General features: G+C 28.5%; 1 protein-coding gene across 1 annotated transcript in view; it reads left to right on the top strand.

The window, feature by feature from the left end:
• The first annotated feature begins 2,460 nt into the window (after positions 1 to 2,460).
• LOC107443894 (sodium-dependent serotonin transporter) overlaps positions 2,461 to 15,892 on the top strand; it is a 76,525-nt gene continuing 63,093 nt past the window's right edge. Inside the window, exon 1 of the mRNA XM_043043450.2 lies at positions 2,461 to 2,975. Coding sequence (XP_042899384.1) covers positions 2,726 to 2,975 — 250 coding nt within the window. The 5' untranslated portion in view covers positions 2,461 to 2,725. The remainder of the gene's footprint in view (positions 2,976 to 15,892) is intronic.

Below are 15,892 nucleotides of genomic sequence, written 5' to 3'. Positions count from 1 at the left end.
TATATATATCATCAGGGATTCTGAAAGGGATTGAATTGTAAGAAAGTCTTTAATGCATTTCGAACCTTATCCAAAAGGTAAAATTTAACCATCTTGATTCGTTTTAAGAGATGGCGCCACACAGTCTTCGGATTTCCTTAATGAGTGACTTTTGCTTAGTATGGAATTATTTCATTTATGATCACATTTTCAAACTATTACACTCTGAAAAAAGTTCTACTTTTCAATAATATGAAATAGTCAGAAACTAAAGTGTTTCCGTCTCCTGTTTGCTTTCGCTTACCAACCTCCTAAGTCGCATTGCGAGTTTATCCAGATTACTTCGTAATCACTTCACTTGTTTGCCAATTGTCGAGATTATTGTTTTTAAAAAATATATTATTTTTGTGACAATTTTCTTTTCAGTTTTAAGGGATATTTAAACCATCTGTAGGAATTAGTAATACACAAAGTATAAAAAGCGTTTATGGTACAGAAATTTCGCCCTGGATTGTTGTGTATAATTCAAGTCGAAGTAATATTTAAAACAAGTGGTATTTTGTTAACTTAATACCCTACTCTTTTACTTCTCAACCAAGTAGGCAGCGTTAAAATGATCAGGTTATTCAGTTGAAGATACAAAGATAGCCTGATCACCTTTGTTTCTTATTCTGTGCACTTATTTTTTTTTACGTTCTTAAGAACGATTAATTTCTCTGATAATATTTATTTAGGAAATTCTGATATTTATTAGAAATTCATACATTTGCCTTTTGGGGTTGAAAAGATTAGTCAAAAGTGAAAAATTAATCAAAATTGTTATTCGAAATGGGAAATTTCTTTCGAATTAGTCGTGTATTATTCCCGAAAAAGAGGGTTAACTGATATTCATCAGTGGTAAATTTTTAATTTTTGTTTTATTGACAGGTGAATAAACAGAAAAGTAAGTGTACCAGGAATTCGTAACTCAAATTGAGTGTATGTGCAGAATCAAGACGTGTAACCAATGTGCATAACCATCAAAAACAAACTGTAAGTTTTGAAATTGATAAAAAGAAAAAGAAAAACTGTTGGGAGTGGCGACTTTTACATGCAGCTCGATTAGAACTTCTATCAACGCTTTTTAGAACGGATTCCTATAACTGTGATCATTCTATTATAACGATCATTATATTTTATAACGACCGATTGTCCCATTGATTACCATGGTGGTCATTTTTTAACTCTCATAAGAACGTCCAAACTGGACCATTCATTCCAATAAAGTAACCGAGATTTTGTTCCATTCTTTTTCAAATTCTTAAAATATCACTTCAAAAATAGATGTTAAATATTTTTGTGCTTTCAAAACAAGCACGTTTCCATCTACTGGCAGGATAAAAGTTGAGAAATGATACAAACAATATGAATGTAACATTTAATAAATTTGCAAAAATGTCAGTTTTTCTGCTATTATTATAAAAACCATTAATTAAAATTTTTAATGAGTCTTAAAAAAAGTACAAGTATTTTAAATGATGCGAAGAAAAACTATTCAGATAACATTTGCTGTTAGTGGTGATGTAGGATAATGTTGAAATATGAGCAAATTTCTCATTCATGTTATTGTTACGATAGATATTTAAATTAGTTTACAAATTCTGAGCAACTTAAAAATTATTGATGTAAAATGCATTAGTATCCAAGTAGTGCTTTGATATATTTCATTTATCTGCATTTTTAAAAATATTGCTTTAGCAGGAAAAGAAAAGTAATATTTTTTTTGAGTAACTGATTTAAGGCTCATTTTTGAAATCATTCAATAATTTTCAATTCTTAACTTTGTTGATCAATGAAGAAAGGAATATAGAGGTAACTCTAGAGGAGTGGTAAGCTGTTACTTAACAATAATGTATGAATTTTGAAAAATTTTAAAGCTAATTTTAACTAAATTTCTTATTTTTTACATAAAAATAATATTTGTAACATAATACAATTGGAGGGCAAAATGACATGAATTTGAAATTAGATTATTTGAGATCAGCACAAAACGAATGAATTGTAAAAACAATCCAACTAAATTCGCCTGCAATTAATTATCTAAAAATTAATGTCACACCTTCAATATATAAATACACACAGTCAACATTTATATACATTAAGTTCCTAAATTTCGTGTTTTGAAAATTTTACAATAATAAGTAAAAGTTAACAATGCTTTGTTCGGTAATCTGATACTTTTGTAATTAGAGTTTGGGCTACCAGGCTTTATTTTTCGGGAAATCGGTCCAAATTTTTTTTCCTGGAATTTCATATATTTAAGTGAACTTCTTTTGTTTTTAATTTTACTTCCCTACCCATGCAACCCATAAATTTGCCTGAAATTAGTGAAAGTTTAACGACATTATAACTTTCATTTAATTCCAACAGAAGAGAGGAAAACGATTCCAAAGCCGGCGAAAGTTTCTAAGGGATTAGAAACGCCCCCTGCCGGTGCGAAAAATCCTTTCCGGAAGAATCAACAGATGACGGAGGAGAAAAGCAGCCGCAAAATCCCGCATCCGCCCGGAACAATATTTGCGTTTTTATTAAAAACTCTTAAAAATTAGGAAATTATCAGAATTACTTTTTAAATTACAAAAACAAGCTCTTATTTTCACGCCAAACTATTTTTAAATACCCTTTTTATCTTCCGGGTGAATAAAAATTCTATAATTATAACGCAGACGATTATAAATTTAAAAAAAGTCGACATCAAAAGAAAACAATGCCTGTACCTGTATCCGCATCAAAATGCTCTTTAAAAGCAGAACTTCAAGGAGAAGAAGTTCGAACGTCTGTTGTAACCACAGAAACAAACAAACGTGAATCAAGTGCTCTTCCTGCCCTAACCCAATCGGATGACGACCGTGAAACATGGGACAAGAAAGCAGAGTTCCTGTTGGCAGTCATTGGTTTTGCAGTAGATTTGGGAAATGTTTGGAGATTTCCATTTATTTGTTACAGAAATGGAGGAGGTGAGAATTATGTATATTTTACAGATTTCATATAATGCATGCCTAATAAAATTTGTCAAAAATGAAAGAATTTTGAGGGACGACGTGTTAAAAAATGTATTTACAGTCGGAAAACATATGATGCTCTTAAGAAACCCTAGGGTTCCTTGGAATACCATATTGGAATCGTTGGTCTAATGTATTTTCAGATGTTCATATATGATTGCTATAGTCTTATCAAATTAGCAAACGAGCTTCGCTTTTTTACAAACCGGTAAAAAACAAATTTAAGAATTAAATTTAATAAGAAATCTTAATGTAATAAAAACTTAAAAGGTATGCAAAACATATGTATATTTTTATGAATTCATAGTTCTAGTCTGTCTAAAAGAAAATCTATAGTATTTAAAGAATTTAAAATAAAAACTTAAACCAATTTTTTTAAGGAGAAAATACATTGCGATTTTTTTAAAAAAAACTCAAAATTGGTATTTTAATAACATTAAACAATTTATATATTTAAAATTTCTTATCAGAAATGGAGAAGTGTGTTATTCAATGCTTATATTATGTTATCATTACCTAGTATATATCTTATCATTTACAAAAATGCAATATTTAAATACTTGTGAGTATAATATAATGTTGTGCACATACAAGGGATCACAAAATCTAGCGAAAATTTGAATGTCATACATTTAACACTGAATTCATTTAAATTGTTTTTCCGCTAGGTTCTTCAGTTACTGTCTAGCAAAAATCAGCTATCTTCAGTCAAAATAGGTATTACGACAAAAAGTATCTGAAATATCTAATGTTTTAGTGAAATGTTTTTCTCAGTAAAAACTATAACACTTTTACTAAAATTGATGACTCGACATTTTTTCCTGTGATACTTCTAGTCCTAAGGATTACAAAATTTTTAAATTCATAATATCTACATTGTAAAAAATTCCGAATCAAATAATGGCATAAAGTATCGGCACTTTGGATGCATCATCCGTAAAATCCATTTTAGCGCACAATCCATTTTTATCTTAAAATATTTTAGGTAATTTTTACTGTATTGTATATGAAACTAGAGTAAATCAGTGATTTTACGGTAATTTAATTTTGTCCCGTAACATGTTCGTAAAAAACAGATCTTACGCGAAAAGTACCGCGCCCAGTGCAAGTAGCAAAACTAAAAAAAATAGATGGATTGTTTTGAATTAAATTTTATAAATACGACACGTATAAGCGCAATTCCATTTCTCGCACGGAACAAGCAGATATTAATACTGCTTTAAAATTGCTTAACGCTATTATATTTTCATGAATAAGAATGTAAATATTTTTCATGGGTTCACCTTTGTTAACAAAGATATTTATAGTTTAGATACATATTCACAGAATGTATTTTGACTATAATATTAATTAATTTGTACATGTTTCATACTTGTTTTACGGAAGAATCTCGCAAATAGAAAAAGAGAACATTTTTATTTTTCCAACATATTTTTTTAAGTAATGCTGTTAAAAAAAATTATTTTGCAAATTTTTACAGTTTCATTCCTTAAAACATAGAGAACTGCACTTTTTTTCAAACATTCGAACATTACAGACAACTTTACTTTCGCTACAATTGCTACAGTTTGTCTTTGGTACAATTAAAAGTTATGTGCAGTTCAAAAATACGTAGTTCTTCCCTACTTTGCATACAAAAATTAACGTCTCGCGTTGTATATTTTTGTAGAACACGTATATATTCAATCGTATAAGCAAACTATTTTACACTACATAGTTGATCCATGACTAGACTGCCCCCCTGCGCAATTCGCTTCCCCTGATTACGTCAAAATCATTTTTGTTTCCATATAATAAACAGACAAATTGAAAATTTTCAATTAAAAAATCTTACATTTTTTTCTTTTTATTTGATTCTATAGTTATAGTGTTGGGATGAAATTTAAACATAACAAATTCGCTCGCCTACTATTGTAACATTATCAAAAAATTCGTTTCCAAAACTTTTATTTAATTTTTGATTATCCTACGAAATCGTTAACTATTTTTCAGCAAAAGGATTATCTAACAATAGTTAGTGCGAAAAATTAACTTTTAATATTTCTTCAGAATTTTAAATCAATAATTTGTTGATCCTTTCAATTGTCTGCATTGACTGGATCCATTTGTATATAAAATTCATTATAAAAGTATATATAACGTATTAAAAAAGAAATATAGCTTATTTATCAATAAAAAATTGTAAAACGGTTACTAAATTTCTATGTCATAAAATATTGCATAATAAGGTAATATCATGCGATTACTTTACAATATAATAAAAGAACAACACTTTCAGTTTTAAGCGTTTAATTTTAAATTTTATAAGACAAAAGTAAAAACTGCAAAATTTCTTATCCAAATATTATACTCTGTTGTTGTATGAACGAGTTTTAGGCAAGCAATATTTTACCCACGCAAAAGTTTGACCTAACATTATGTGATCTATTTTGCCATCTTGAAATTAGGCAAAAGACAATTTCAGTAATAAAAAAAAGGAGATCGCAGGTTACCCATTGACAAAATGGTAGTTATCTAATTTTTTTTTAAATTTTTTACCCTCTTCATTTGCGATATTCACCTGAATTAGTATTGAAAACGATCCCGTTTGAACTGTAGGTTAGAATTTCTGATTCTAAATTAAAAATATAAAAACAAAAATATCTTTCAAATGAAGAAAATCTCTTTTATTCACAACTCAAGAAATATTTATGATATATCTCTGGTCCTATATCTCAAAAATAAACTCACCAACTTAATGCATAACAAAATTAAAAGTGAAGAAAAGAATTCTAAAAAAATTATCAAAGAGCAGCTGTCGCCATAGCAACGCATGCAATGACGACGCATGCGCACTGTTTACTATTACTCTTGAACACAGTCGAAAAGCGTGATGACATCCAAATAAGGTGCGCACGCCATCAAACCCAAAACAACACCGATTTTGCCAATGGGTAATAATTATAATCAAGCAGATTAAAATTAACAGAAAATAATAGTTGGTCGGAATTATAAATAAATATTACTACAAATCGTTGTAACTTTTATGAATTTCATGCTGATGGTAGCCAAAAATACATGATTTTTCCTTGTTTGTGAATGATGTTATTTTTCTGTCTAATGTGAGATTGCATGAAATAATTAGAGCCCCTGAATAAATAGAATAGTATAGGATCCTTAGAAATAGTTAGCCGGATTTCGGGTACTTGCATTTCAAGAAGAAAAAAATCATTAGTACCCAGACATGTGACCTATAACCTCAACACCAACTAATCGTTTATAAACAAGATGGGGGTGTTAAAGCCGGAGTTAAGTCTCTCCACATAAGTTAGAATGCTAATTAATCTGAAATTAATTAAATACAGCACCGTATCGCACATTAACTTTGTTAAAATATAATTATTTCTCTTCTACCTCTTTTACTTGACTTAGATTTATTATTTGTCTATGCATTTTATCGTAACCGTGTTATATTTTTGTTTTGTGTACCTGGTAACTGCGATGCACAACTAGTTAGTTTATGTTCTACATGTCTCCTTGCCTGTCTTTGTATTAAGTAAGAGATATTCAGAGCGACAATTGAAATGTTTATGAAAGAACATTTGTGAAAGAAAATAGAATATGTCACTCAAGGGATACTTGACAGGCTTGGCTTACTCGAAATAGAATTCGAAGAACAGTTGATAACGTAATCAAATACGGCATTTTAACAACCAATCAGGATCGAGATAGCCACATTAAGTAACTTGCAGATATTCCGTTGGGTATTAGCAACTCGAAAAAACGTGAAGTTCTGCTTATAGTTCCTGATATCTAACTTTTAGTTAAAGTTACGACAATGGCTTCATAAAGGCTCAACTGGGTTGCAAACGAGAAAGATAATGGAATGGTTAGAAGACTTGGTGACGCTGCTCTAGCATTCAGCTTTCACGGTGATTTTTATTGATATTTTAATTTCTTTTTTTAGTGTCACGAGATGTTTAAGTCAAAGATATGTTAAAAATGAAACTAAAATGGATAGCATTTTAATTAAAAGAGTAAATTATTGATAACTTTATAGTTTTTCAATTAGTTTTATTAACATATTTTTTATTACTAAGGAATATTTTTATCTTAATATAAATAACCTTTTTTTATTTTTTGTTAATTTGATGAAATCGTTGTATCTTTGTGATGTAATCTCGGATAGTTGAATGTCAGTCTCAATGGAATCTTGCAGTCAAATTTTAAATCGTTTTCTGACTAGCTAGAGCACACAAGATAGTATTAAAGCTCCGTGCCAGATGTCAATGCAAGTTTCAATCATTTATTGGCCGCAACCAGAATAACCTATCATGATATTATAGTCAAGGAGAATTCTCCGTCAATCAACTTTTTCCGATCATTTCAAAACTGGCTAGAGCACTCAAATTAAAACTGAAGCTATATGCTAAATTAGAATACTATTTTCAATCATTTCGCGACAGTTACCAGCAGAGTTTATCCTGCAATTATTGCTTAAGGAAATTTATTTCCTGTCAAATTTCAGACCACTTTCTGATTAACTAGAGTGCTCACTCTATGGGATTCTCTCCGCGCTTGACGACAGTATAAGTTTCAATCCCTTACGAAATAATCAAAATTAATCACCATATAATCTCAAAGCTAACCGATAGCTGGTAAAAATTACGTCCTTTTGCTAAAAAACTGGAGTGTTTAAACCTGATCTAGATATCCAAGCCTTATGATAAATTAAATAATAATTATTTCCTTGTAACTTTTTCACAAACAAAATTTATAGCCATATTATTTTACAATAAATTTATAGTCAATAGCAATTTCAACTACTGTCCGATTAGCAAAAGAGCTTACAATTTGAATGGAGCTCTGTACTGGATGACATCATAAGTTTTTCTTGATCACTACTTGCAGAGTTTAGAATCATATCACCAAAAGAAATTTGTCTTCAATTTGATTTTTTATTATTTTTTCAACTATTGGTTAAAATGTTCTTATATGAATTAAACGCTGTTAGGTGGAAAGGGTTGTTTCAATTATTTCTTGACTTATCAAAACAAAATTTAAATCGCCAAATGAAATTTATCACCAATCTCAATTTCGACCACTTTCCGACTAACTAGAGTGTTTAAATTTCAACAGTAGATCTGTGTCTGATGACAATAAGCAATCATTTTTTAATAGTTCAAGCTAAATTTATAAACTAGCGAAGCATTTTCTATGCATTCCGACTTTATCTAAAAGGCACAAAATTAAAAAGTAGAAAATTATAAAATAAGGTAAAAGTTTTGAAAACTACGTTTTCAAGTGGATGAAAAAATGAAAAAATAATTCAATTTTTGTCATACGAAAAACGCAAAAAGCATAGTTTATGTAATAACTTTCTATCACCGCAAAAATCTCCTCTTCGTCTTTTGAAAGTGATGGACCTAACTTTTTTACTTCCTACTATGTTAAAAATCAAATTGTTTTAGCATTTCTTCATCAACATGAAACTTTCATTTAATTTTTTTTATTATAACTTTTGTCATTATATATCAATTACCATTTTAAATTGTAACAAAGTCAAAGAAAGTCAACGTCAAGAAATTCAATTTCTTTTGTACTTATTGAATCTTTTAATTAAATAATGTGTCATAAAATATAGAAAATAAAATTTAAGTGAAGAGAAAAGGAACAGTAGCAACATTTTATTTTTCACGTAACAATAACGAAATATTAAGAAAAAAAATAATACACTTTGGAAGAAAATATAAAAATAGCATTGAATAAAGTTTAGAGTGATATGATTTGTCACTATATAATACAGCAGCAACATTTTATTTTTTAAATAACAATAATGAATTAAAAATAATACACCATGCAAGAAATTCTGAAAACAACTCTCAATAAAATGCTAAGAGATTTAAAAGATATTTATCTTTGCCTCATGGAATATATACTTACTAAATCTAGCTATTTATTTTCAATATAAACTCAAAGTAACGTAACGTACTTTTTTAATCAAAAATGCATGTGTAACTTATAAAAAACGACATATTTGTTTATTATTGTTTGACATTTCGACAACATGAAGATAAATAGGCATTAAAATCAGTTATTGCATATAGTTATTAAAAAACCAACTTTCATTTCAATTAAAATATACAATAGCCAGTAAAAGTTAATATATCTGCAGTAAAAAAATCTAAACTTAGAAACATAACATTTATAAATAAAAACCATAAACGAAAATAATTGCAAATCGCCATAATTAGTTATAATTGGAAAATGAATAATTAGTCACTTAAGAATTTTCGTTTTTGCTATGGTATCAATATTTAGTTACGTTAAGATTCGTTTTTCTTTTCCCAGCCAAGAGCACGCCAAAAGTACAGCAAAAGTTTCCTTAAATATAACAACATAATTTATTTTTTTGCTTATAATTCTGGAAGAAATAATTTATTTGAAAGAAAACTAACATTTTCCCAAAAAATTAAAGATTAATTCGCCATGCAATAACATAAATAGCTTGAGAAAAGTGTCAAATAGAGCTATCATAAATTTTAAAATCTAATTATTTCCCAAAATAAATGATTTTTTAACATTGTATTTGTGTATGAAAGATACTTTGAGCTGTTTGGAATAATTTTGAAAGCAAAGGAAAAGATTATGTACTCCAAATTATGTGATTCCGCTTGATAAAAATACCTTGTTGACCACCCCATGTTAAGTCTACGAGAAAAAGTTTATTTCGTTTTGGTTCTGTAAATTTTGGCTCTCGACCAATCAGAGAATGTTACATCATATCTATCGTAAATCTCTAACGCAGTTAGAAGCTACTCTGATTGATACTGTGGGATTTTTGTCATGTTTATTTGGCTACCTCTAAACTACGTCACACGTGCGTGTCGAACCGAATTGACTTTTGAATCGACGAATGCCACTATTTGCTTACGATGATGTCACTTGCCGGCATCTAAATTAGATTTTGTAATACATTGAAATATTAATTAAAACAGTATTTTACTTAAATTAAATAAAAAATTGAACTGGATTTTGAATGTTTTTAAAGAACAACTTATAGCTGCTAATTGGTGTTTAAAAATATACAGGTCAAACGAAAACATCACTTGTGTTAAATTAATGTTTTAAAAATCTTTAGCGATGTCATGGTGAGTCACAATGCAATGATTTCAATGGTTCCAATGTAATCAACGTTTTTTCAAATGACTGCATCATAAAATCACAGAATTTTTTTTAAAGGAGATCATTTTTTCTCTATTTCAAAATCTACTTCCAAATCTTACATTCCCAATTTCATAAGAAAAAATGCTTTTTCCACACGTTGGAATTAATTAATAAAATGTGTATTTCTAAAAATTGTTTTTTGGAATTCTGATAAATTTATTAATTTAACCACATTTAGCTATCAACACACTATTAAAACTTGATTTACAGAACAGCTTTACAGATCTACCAGTTTGCTGTGTAGGAATGCAGATAGTCCATATTTAAAAAATTTAAAATTTAGAATGAGGAGCTAGCTTTATAAATGTATTTTAGATAAAAACATTTAATCGTAACTTTCTTTTTTAGTTATAACATTTTTTAAAAAAAAATGAAATCAGACATTATAAGATTTTGTTGAGGCTTTTAGATTATTAACTATGCTAAATTTATTGAAAATCAACTGTGACACATTAATTAAGAATTATATATAAAATTACAGAGAATCAAAAATGAAACTTTTCCGTAAAATTATAAAAATATTCGCAGGAGACTCATTTTACAAAACTTTTCCATCTTTAGAGGATTCCGCTTATATTTCATTAGATTGCGAACTGACCACCAATACACAAACGGAGTAAAAACAATCCGATATCACTACTAGAACAGGGAATTGAACCCCGTATTAAGCTAAAGAAAACGAAGCCTCAATCCACCACGAGTTACTTATAAAATAAATATCCAAATATTGAATACCTGAAATGCACAAGGAAAAATTGTTTTCTTCTCCCTAAGTCTGTTAAGCGAAAAATTCGATTATTGAACAAGAACTTACGAGACTGAACAGATATTCTTGATTTTCTCTTAGTTTTTTTATAGAAATGTTATATAAATTACATAAAGTTAATACGAACAACACAAAAATGAATTATAGCTGTTATCACGGAAACAGACTGGAGGCATAAAAATATATTAGAACATTTAATGAGAATTTTTCTTCTTCTTTCTACCATCTTACAAATTCGTTTCTTTTTTTTTACCCATTGACAAAATTATGTGCATGGACTTGATGGTGTGAGCATCTTATTTGGACGTCATCACACTTTTCAACTGTGTTCAAGAGTAATAGTAAACAGTGCGCATGCGTCGTCATTGTATGCGTTGCTATGGCGACCGCTGCTGTTTGATAATTTTTTTAGAATTACTCTTTTCACTTTCAATTTTGTTATGCATTAAGTTGGTGAGTTTATTTCTGAGTTATGGGACCAGAGAGATCCCATAAATACTCCTTGAGTTGTGAATAAAGGAGAATTTCATCATTTGAACGATATTTTTGTTTTTATTATTTTAATTAGGAATCAGAAATTCTAACCTACAGTTCAAGCTGGATCGTTTTCAATACTAATACAGATGAATATCACGAATAAAGAGGGTCCCAAACTGATTGACACGATCCCAAAGGTTGGAATTGAAGTAAAAAAAAAAAAAAAAAGCGATGCCAAGGTCTAAACTTACCGAAGCTGAAAAAGCCAAAGTCAAAGAACGTAGACGGGAATATCTTAAGCGTCACACACAAACGGAAAAACGAAAGGATTCCGTTTGAAAACGCAAGCATGAAGCCCGTTCCTCACAAAAGTACCAAAGTGGTTGACAGAATTGAACCCTACCGAAGAGCGAATGGGACTCTCTGAACCCCTTTCATGCAAATACGAGAACTGGGTAGTTGATCCCCAGTTAGGTACAAAAGGATTCATAGTCAACTCACCCAATGACTTGCACAAGACCGTAAACTTTCACGCAATATAAATGATTCATTCACTATTCATGTGAAATTGAAAAAAAAAAAGCCTAGCTTTCAAATCCCATTTCGTGTATGAACTTGTGAATTCGAAACGGGTGTATGATACAGCTTACAATCCCCTTCAAACACCATTGTACCAATCCGAAAATGCTAATATTGATCTTGATTGACTGTTCAATGTCTTTTCAATCATCAAAAGAATTTACACACAGAATGTATCTGAGCTGCATTCAAATATGTCTGCGAAATTATGTACTGAACTGTTCAGGATTAATAGTTAAAGATGTCCAAGATGAAAGCACAACATAGCTGTTTTTGAAGAAAAAAATTTAGACAACAACCATTTTGATAATGGGTAACCTGTGATCCCCTTGCAGCTATCACAATTTTTTAAAATTTAATTTAATTTAGTTTATTTTTTTTTCTTCTTTTCTTTTTATTTTTTTATGTCAAATTCCGAATTCCTCATTTTTTTCGTTTGAGACATCCCCACATATCAGTTTTTTTAGCACCATTTTTGTCAAGAGTTCAAAATATGTATGGAAATGTGAGCTAATGAAAATATTACATATTTTTGCAGTTTAACTTTCTCATTTTTCTTAATATCGTTTTTAACTTTTAATAAATTTTAAATAAGTTTTAAATGTATACACACCTATTTATTTTTTGTGGTCAATGATTATAAAAACTTTGTAAGCGAACAATCGAATTTCAGAAATTTATTAACGGAAATATAATTATAAGAAGAATCGATGATGGAAGATACTCAGGAAATGTTTGTTAGTGAATGTTCCAAGAAATTGTTCTTAGGCATACTCCTGATCATTAACGGGAAGAACAAGTTCGTAATTGTTTCTCTTAAGAAAATAAAAATTTGGCGTAAAGTAAGGAAAATATGCAAACAAGTATAATAAAAAGCAATATGGAGTAAAATCAATATTGTAGTGAGTGAAACGTAGCTTCTAAAGTAAAAGATATTTAACCTTTTTAAGTTATACATGATGCTCTACAATCAATGAGTGATTTAAGTGATTTCAGAAAATTATGTTTAACTTAAAATATATATTTTTTAAGTGTTGTCAAAAATAAACTTAAAAGAGAATACTCATTAACATTCACACTACATTAATGCTCCCAAATTAATGTTTCAAATCAGAAAACCGAAAATGTTAAAAACAATGTGGTGAATGACTATTGAGGAAGTTGGGATTAAAAGAGTCAAAACTAGTTAGGGCTAAGTTCTTATGGGTAAAGATATTTGACGCTCTTTAGGTTAAACATAATTTTCCAAAATCGCGACATTTCAAATATTTTAGGAAAAGCTGGAGTATCACCATTTGGCAAGTGGTGATTAAAAACATTAAAACTAAGAAAAACTGGGAGATGGAAAATAATTTGGAGGTGTTTCTAATATTCATTTTTATTTATTTTGAATTTTTTTCAATAATTAAATAGTATTTTGTGTTTTTGATGTCGCTTTCCTCACTAATTTCTCCATTTTTTATAATATTTTGTTTTTTCTTCTTCCTTTGGTTATATTTCCTACCAAAATATATGGTATGTAAACCATTCATTTGGTAATCCGTTAGCATATGAACGGAAAATTTACCAAATGAATGGTTTACATACCATATATTTTGGTTTTATTTACCAGAATTATGTTTTTTTTTAAAAGGATGGACTGCCATTATCATACAGTACGATAATTTTACCAGAATTTCGTCCTCCGAAAAAAAAATAATTTTGCTTAATTAGCTTTATTTTTTTAACTGCATATTGAGATTTATGCATGGAAGTTAATTTTTAAGATACTTCCTTCTTTTTAGTTGTTATGAGTGAAAGAATAATATTCAACAGATATTGTTTTAGTTTAGAATTTCTTCTTGCAAAGAGTTTTTTTTTCTATAATGATGTAATAATTTTTGTAAAGAGTAACACAATAATTTGTAAGAATAATTCCAATAAAGAATCTAAAGAATAATGCAATGATTTGAAAGTAATAATTTATCCTAGTAAGGAATAAGATTTCGCATAGCACTCTTCACCGGTATCAAAAGATGGAAAATCAAAGTCTGATAAAGATAGTACATAATTATTTCCAGGTGCATTCATTTTGATGTAGTATACTCTTTAAAAATTCTGTTGAAATAGTGAAACAGAATGGGATATACTATAAAAGTTTTCAATTTTGTTATTAATGCAGCAACGAAAAAAAAGTCATTAAAATAACATATTTCAAAATTATTTTTATTTTATGTTTTTAAACTTTTAATAATTGGGTTTTCAAATTGAAAACTCTCTGTATATAGTATTTGTTTCGTTAAAAAAGTTAGAAATAATTTGATATATTTATCGAAATTTGATTTAGTAATTTTGAAGATGAGAACCCAAGCATTTGTTTCAACATCTAATAAGATTTTAAAATATTCCAGCTTCTTTTTTTTTAATTGGAAAAAGTAATACCTCTGGTGAAAAAAGATATTGACCATGTTGAAAGGTTTTTTTAAATTGTCAACAAACAAACAAATTAATAACCTGGTCAAAAATTTTACAACATACCATGCTTCAATACTTTTTTTTTATATAAATGTGACTGACATTATATAATTTTATACGACTAGTAAGTGCACGAACAAAACAAATTCTTGTAAAATTACCGTACTGTATAATAATGACATTTCTGCTAAAAAAAAAATCACAATATATGGTATTTTAACCATTCATTTGACATTTTTTCCCTTCATAAAGGTTCAAAAAATATTCTGAGTTTCAAAATTTTAGTTCTTATTACCATACATTTAGTAAAAATTGCAAAACCGAAATGCAAATTTAACCAAATAAATGGTTTTTATGTTATGCTCTAAGGTAACATGACAAATTACTAAACCTTATCACTATTACCACATTTAATCACATTTTTCAAAACGTGTTATTGTTAATTTTACCAAAATCATTACCGAAACGCTATGGTGAATTTTTTTGGTGTTTCCAGAGAACCAAAAACTTTACCATAATCTGGTAGTTTTGACCATAATTTTTTTTTGCGTGAAATTAATTTATTAATTTTACATAGAACTATTCAAATCGATTGAAAAACTTGTTTAAAAATGAAACTTCTAAGAAAAGGAAAATAAATTTTTTTATCTAATGCAAAATGAATTAAAAATGTTACGTAAATATTAAAGTATAAATGCATAGCGGCTTTTAAAAATTTTCTTTGCTTTGTTCAGGCGCAATGCTTTGCTATTTATGTTTTCCCTTTCCTTTTTCTAAAAACACGAAATAATTCTGTCAATTTTAAACTTGTAATGTATTTCAACTTTGGAAAAAGCGAGTTTCAGCGCATTATCTGTTAAGGAGATTTACGAAAAAACTTTCTTTTTTCTGAAAAAATATTTCTGCATTTTTTTTTTGAAACTATGAAATTTGAATGAATATCAAATGAAGAATAATGCTGTAATATTTGGTTTAGAAAACAAAAAGTGAATAGTATTAATATTAAACAAGTACAGTTGAATATATTTTAAATGCATACATTCGGAATATTTTATACTAGTTTAATATACAATTCAGGTACAAAAGCTATTAAAAATTATTATAGTGGATAAACGCCATAGATGGTATTTTTCCAAAATCATAATTAATGTAAATCCATTTACTCAACATTCATGAATTTTAAATAATTTATGTATGTTTAATGCATGTAATATAGACGCCGGAGTGAAATGAAATACTTCCAACAGTCCAATTATTATACGAGATCAATACTGCTAACTTGCATTATTGTTATGAATCGCCATTAGCACATGCAGAGCCATAGGAGAAGGAAACATGATCGTTTCTGTCTTGATTTTCGAAGAGATTAAAAACTTTTAAGTTAGGTAAC

This window comes from Parasteatoda tepidariorum, chromosome 5, assembly GCF_043381705.1.
Source record: "Parasteatoda tepidariorum isolate YZ-2023 chromosome 5, CAS_Ptep_4.0, whole genome shotgun sequence".
NCBI lineage: Eukaryota > Metazoa > Arthropoda > Arachnida > Araneae > Theridiidae > Parasteatoda > Parasteatoda tepidariorum.
Note: the sequence above shows the minus strand (reverse complement) of the source record. Positions and strands in the feature narration are given on the sequence as shown.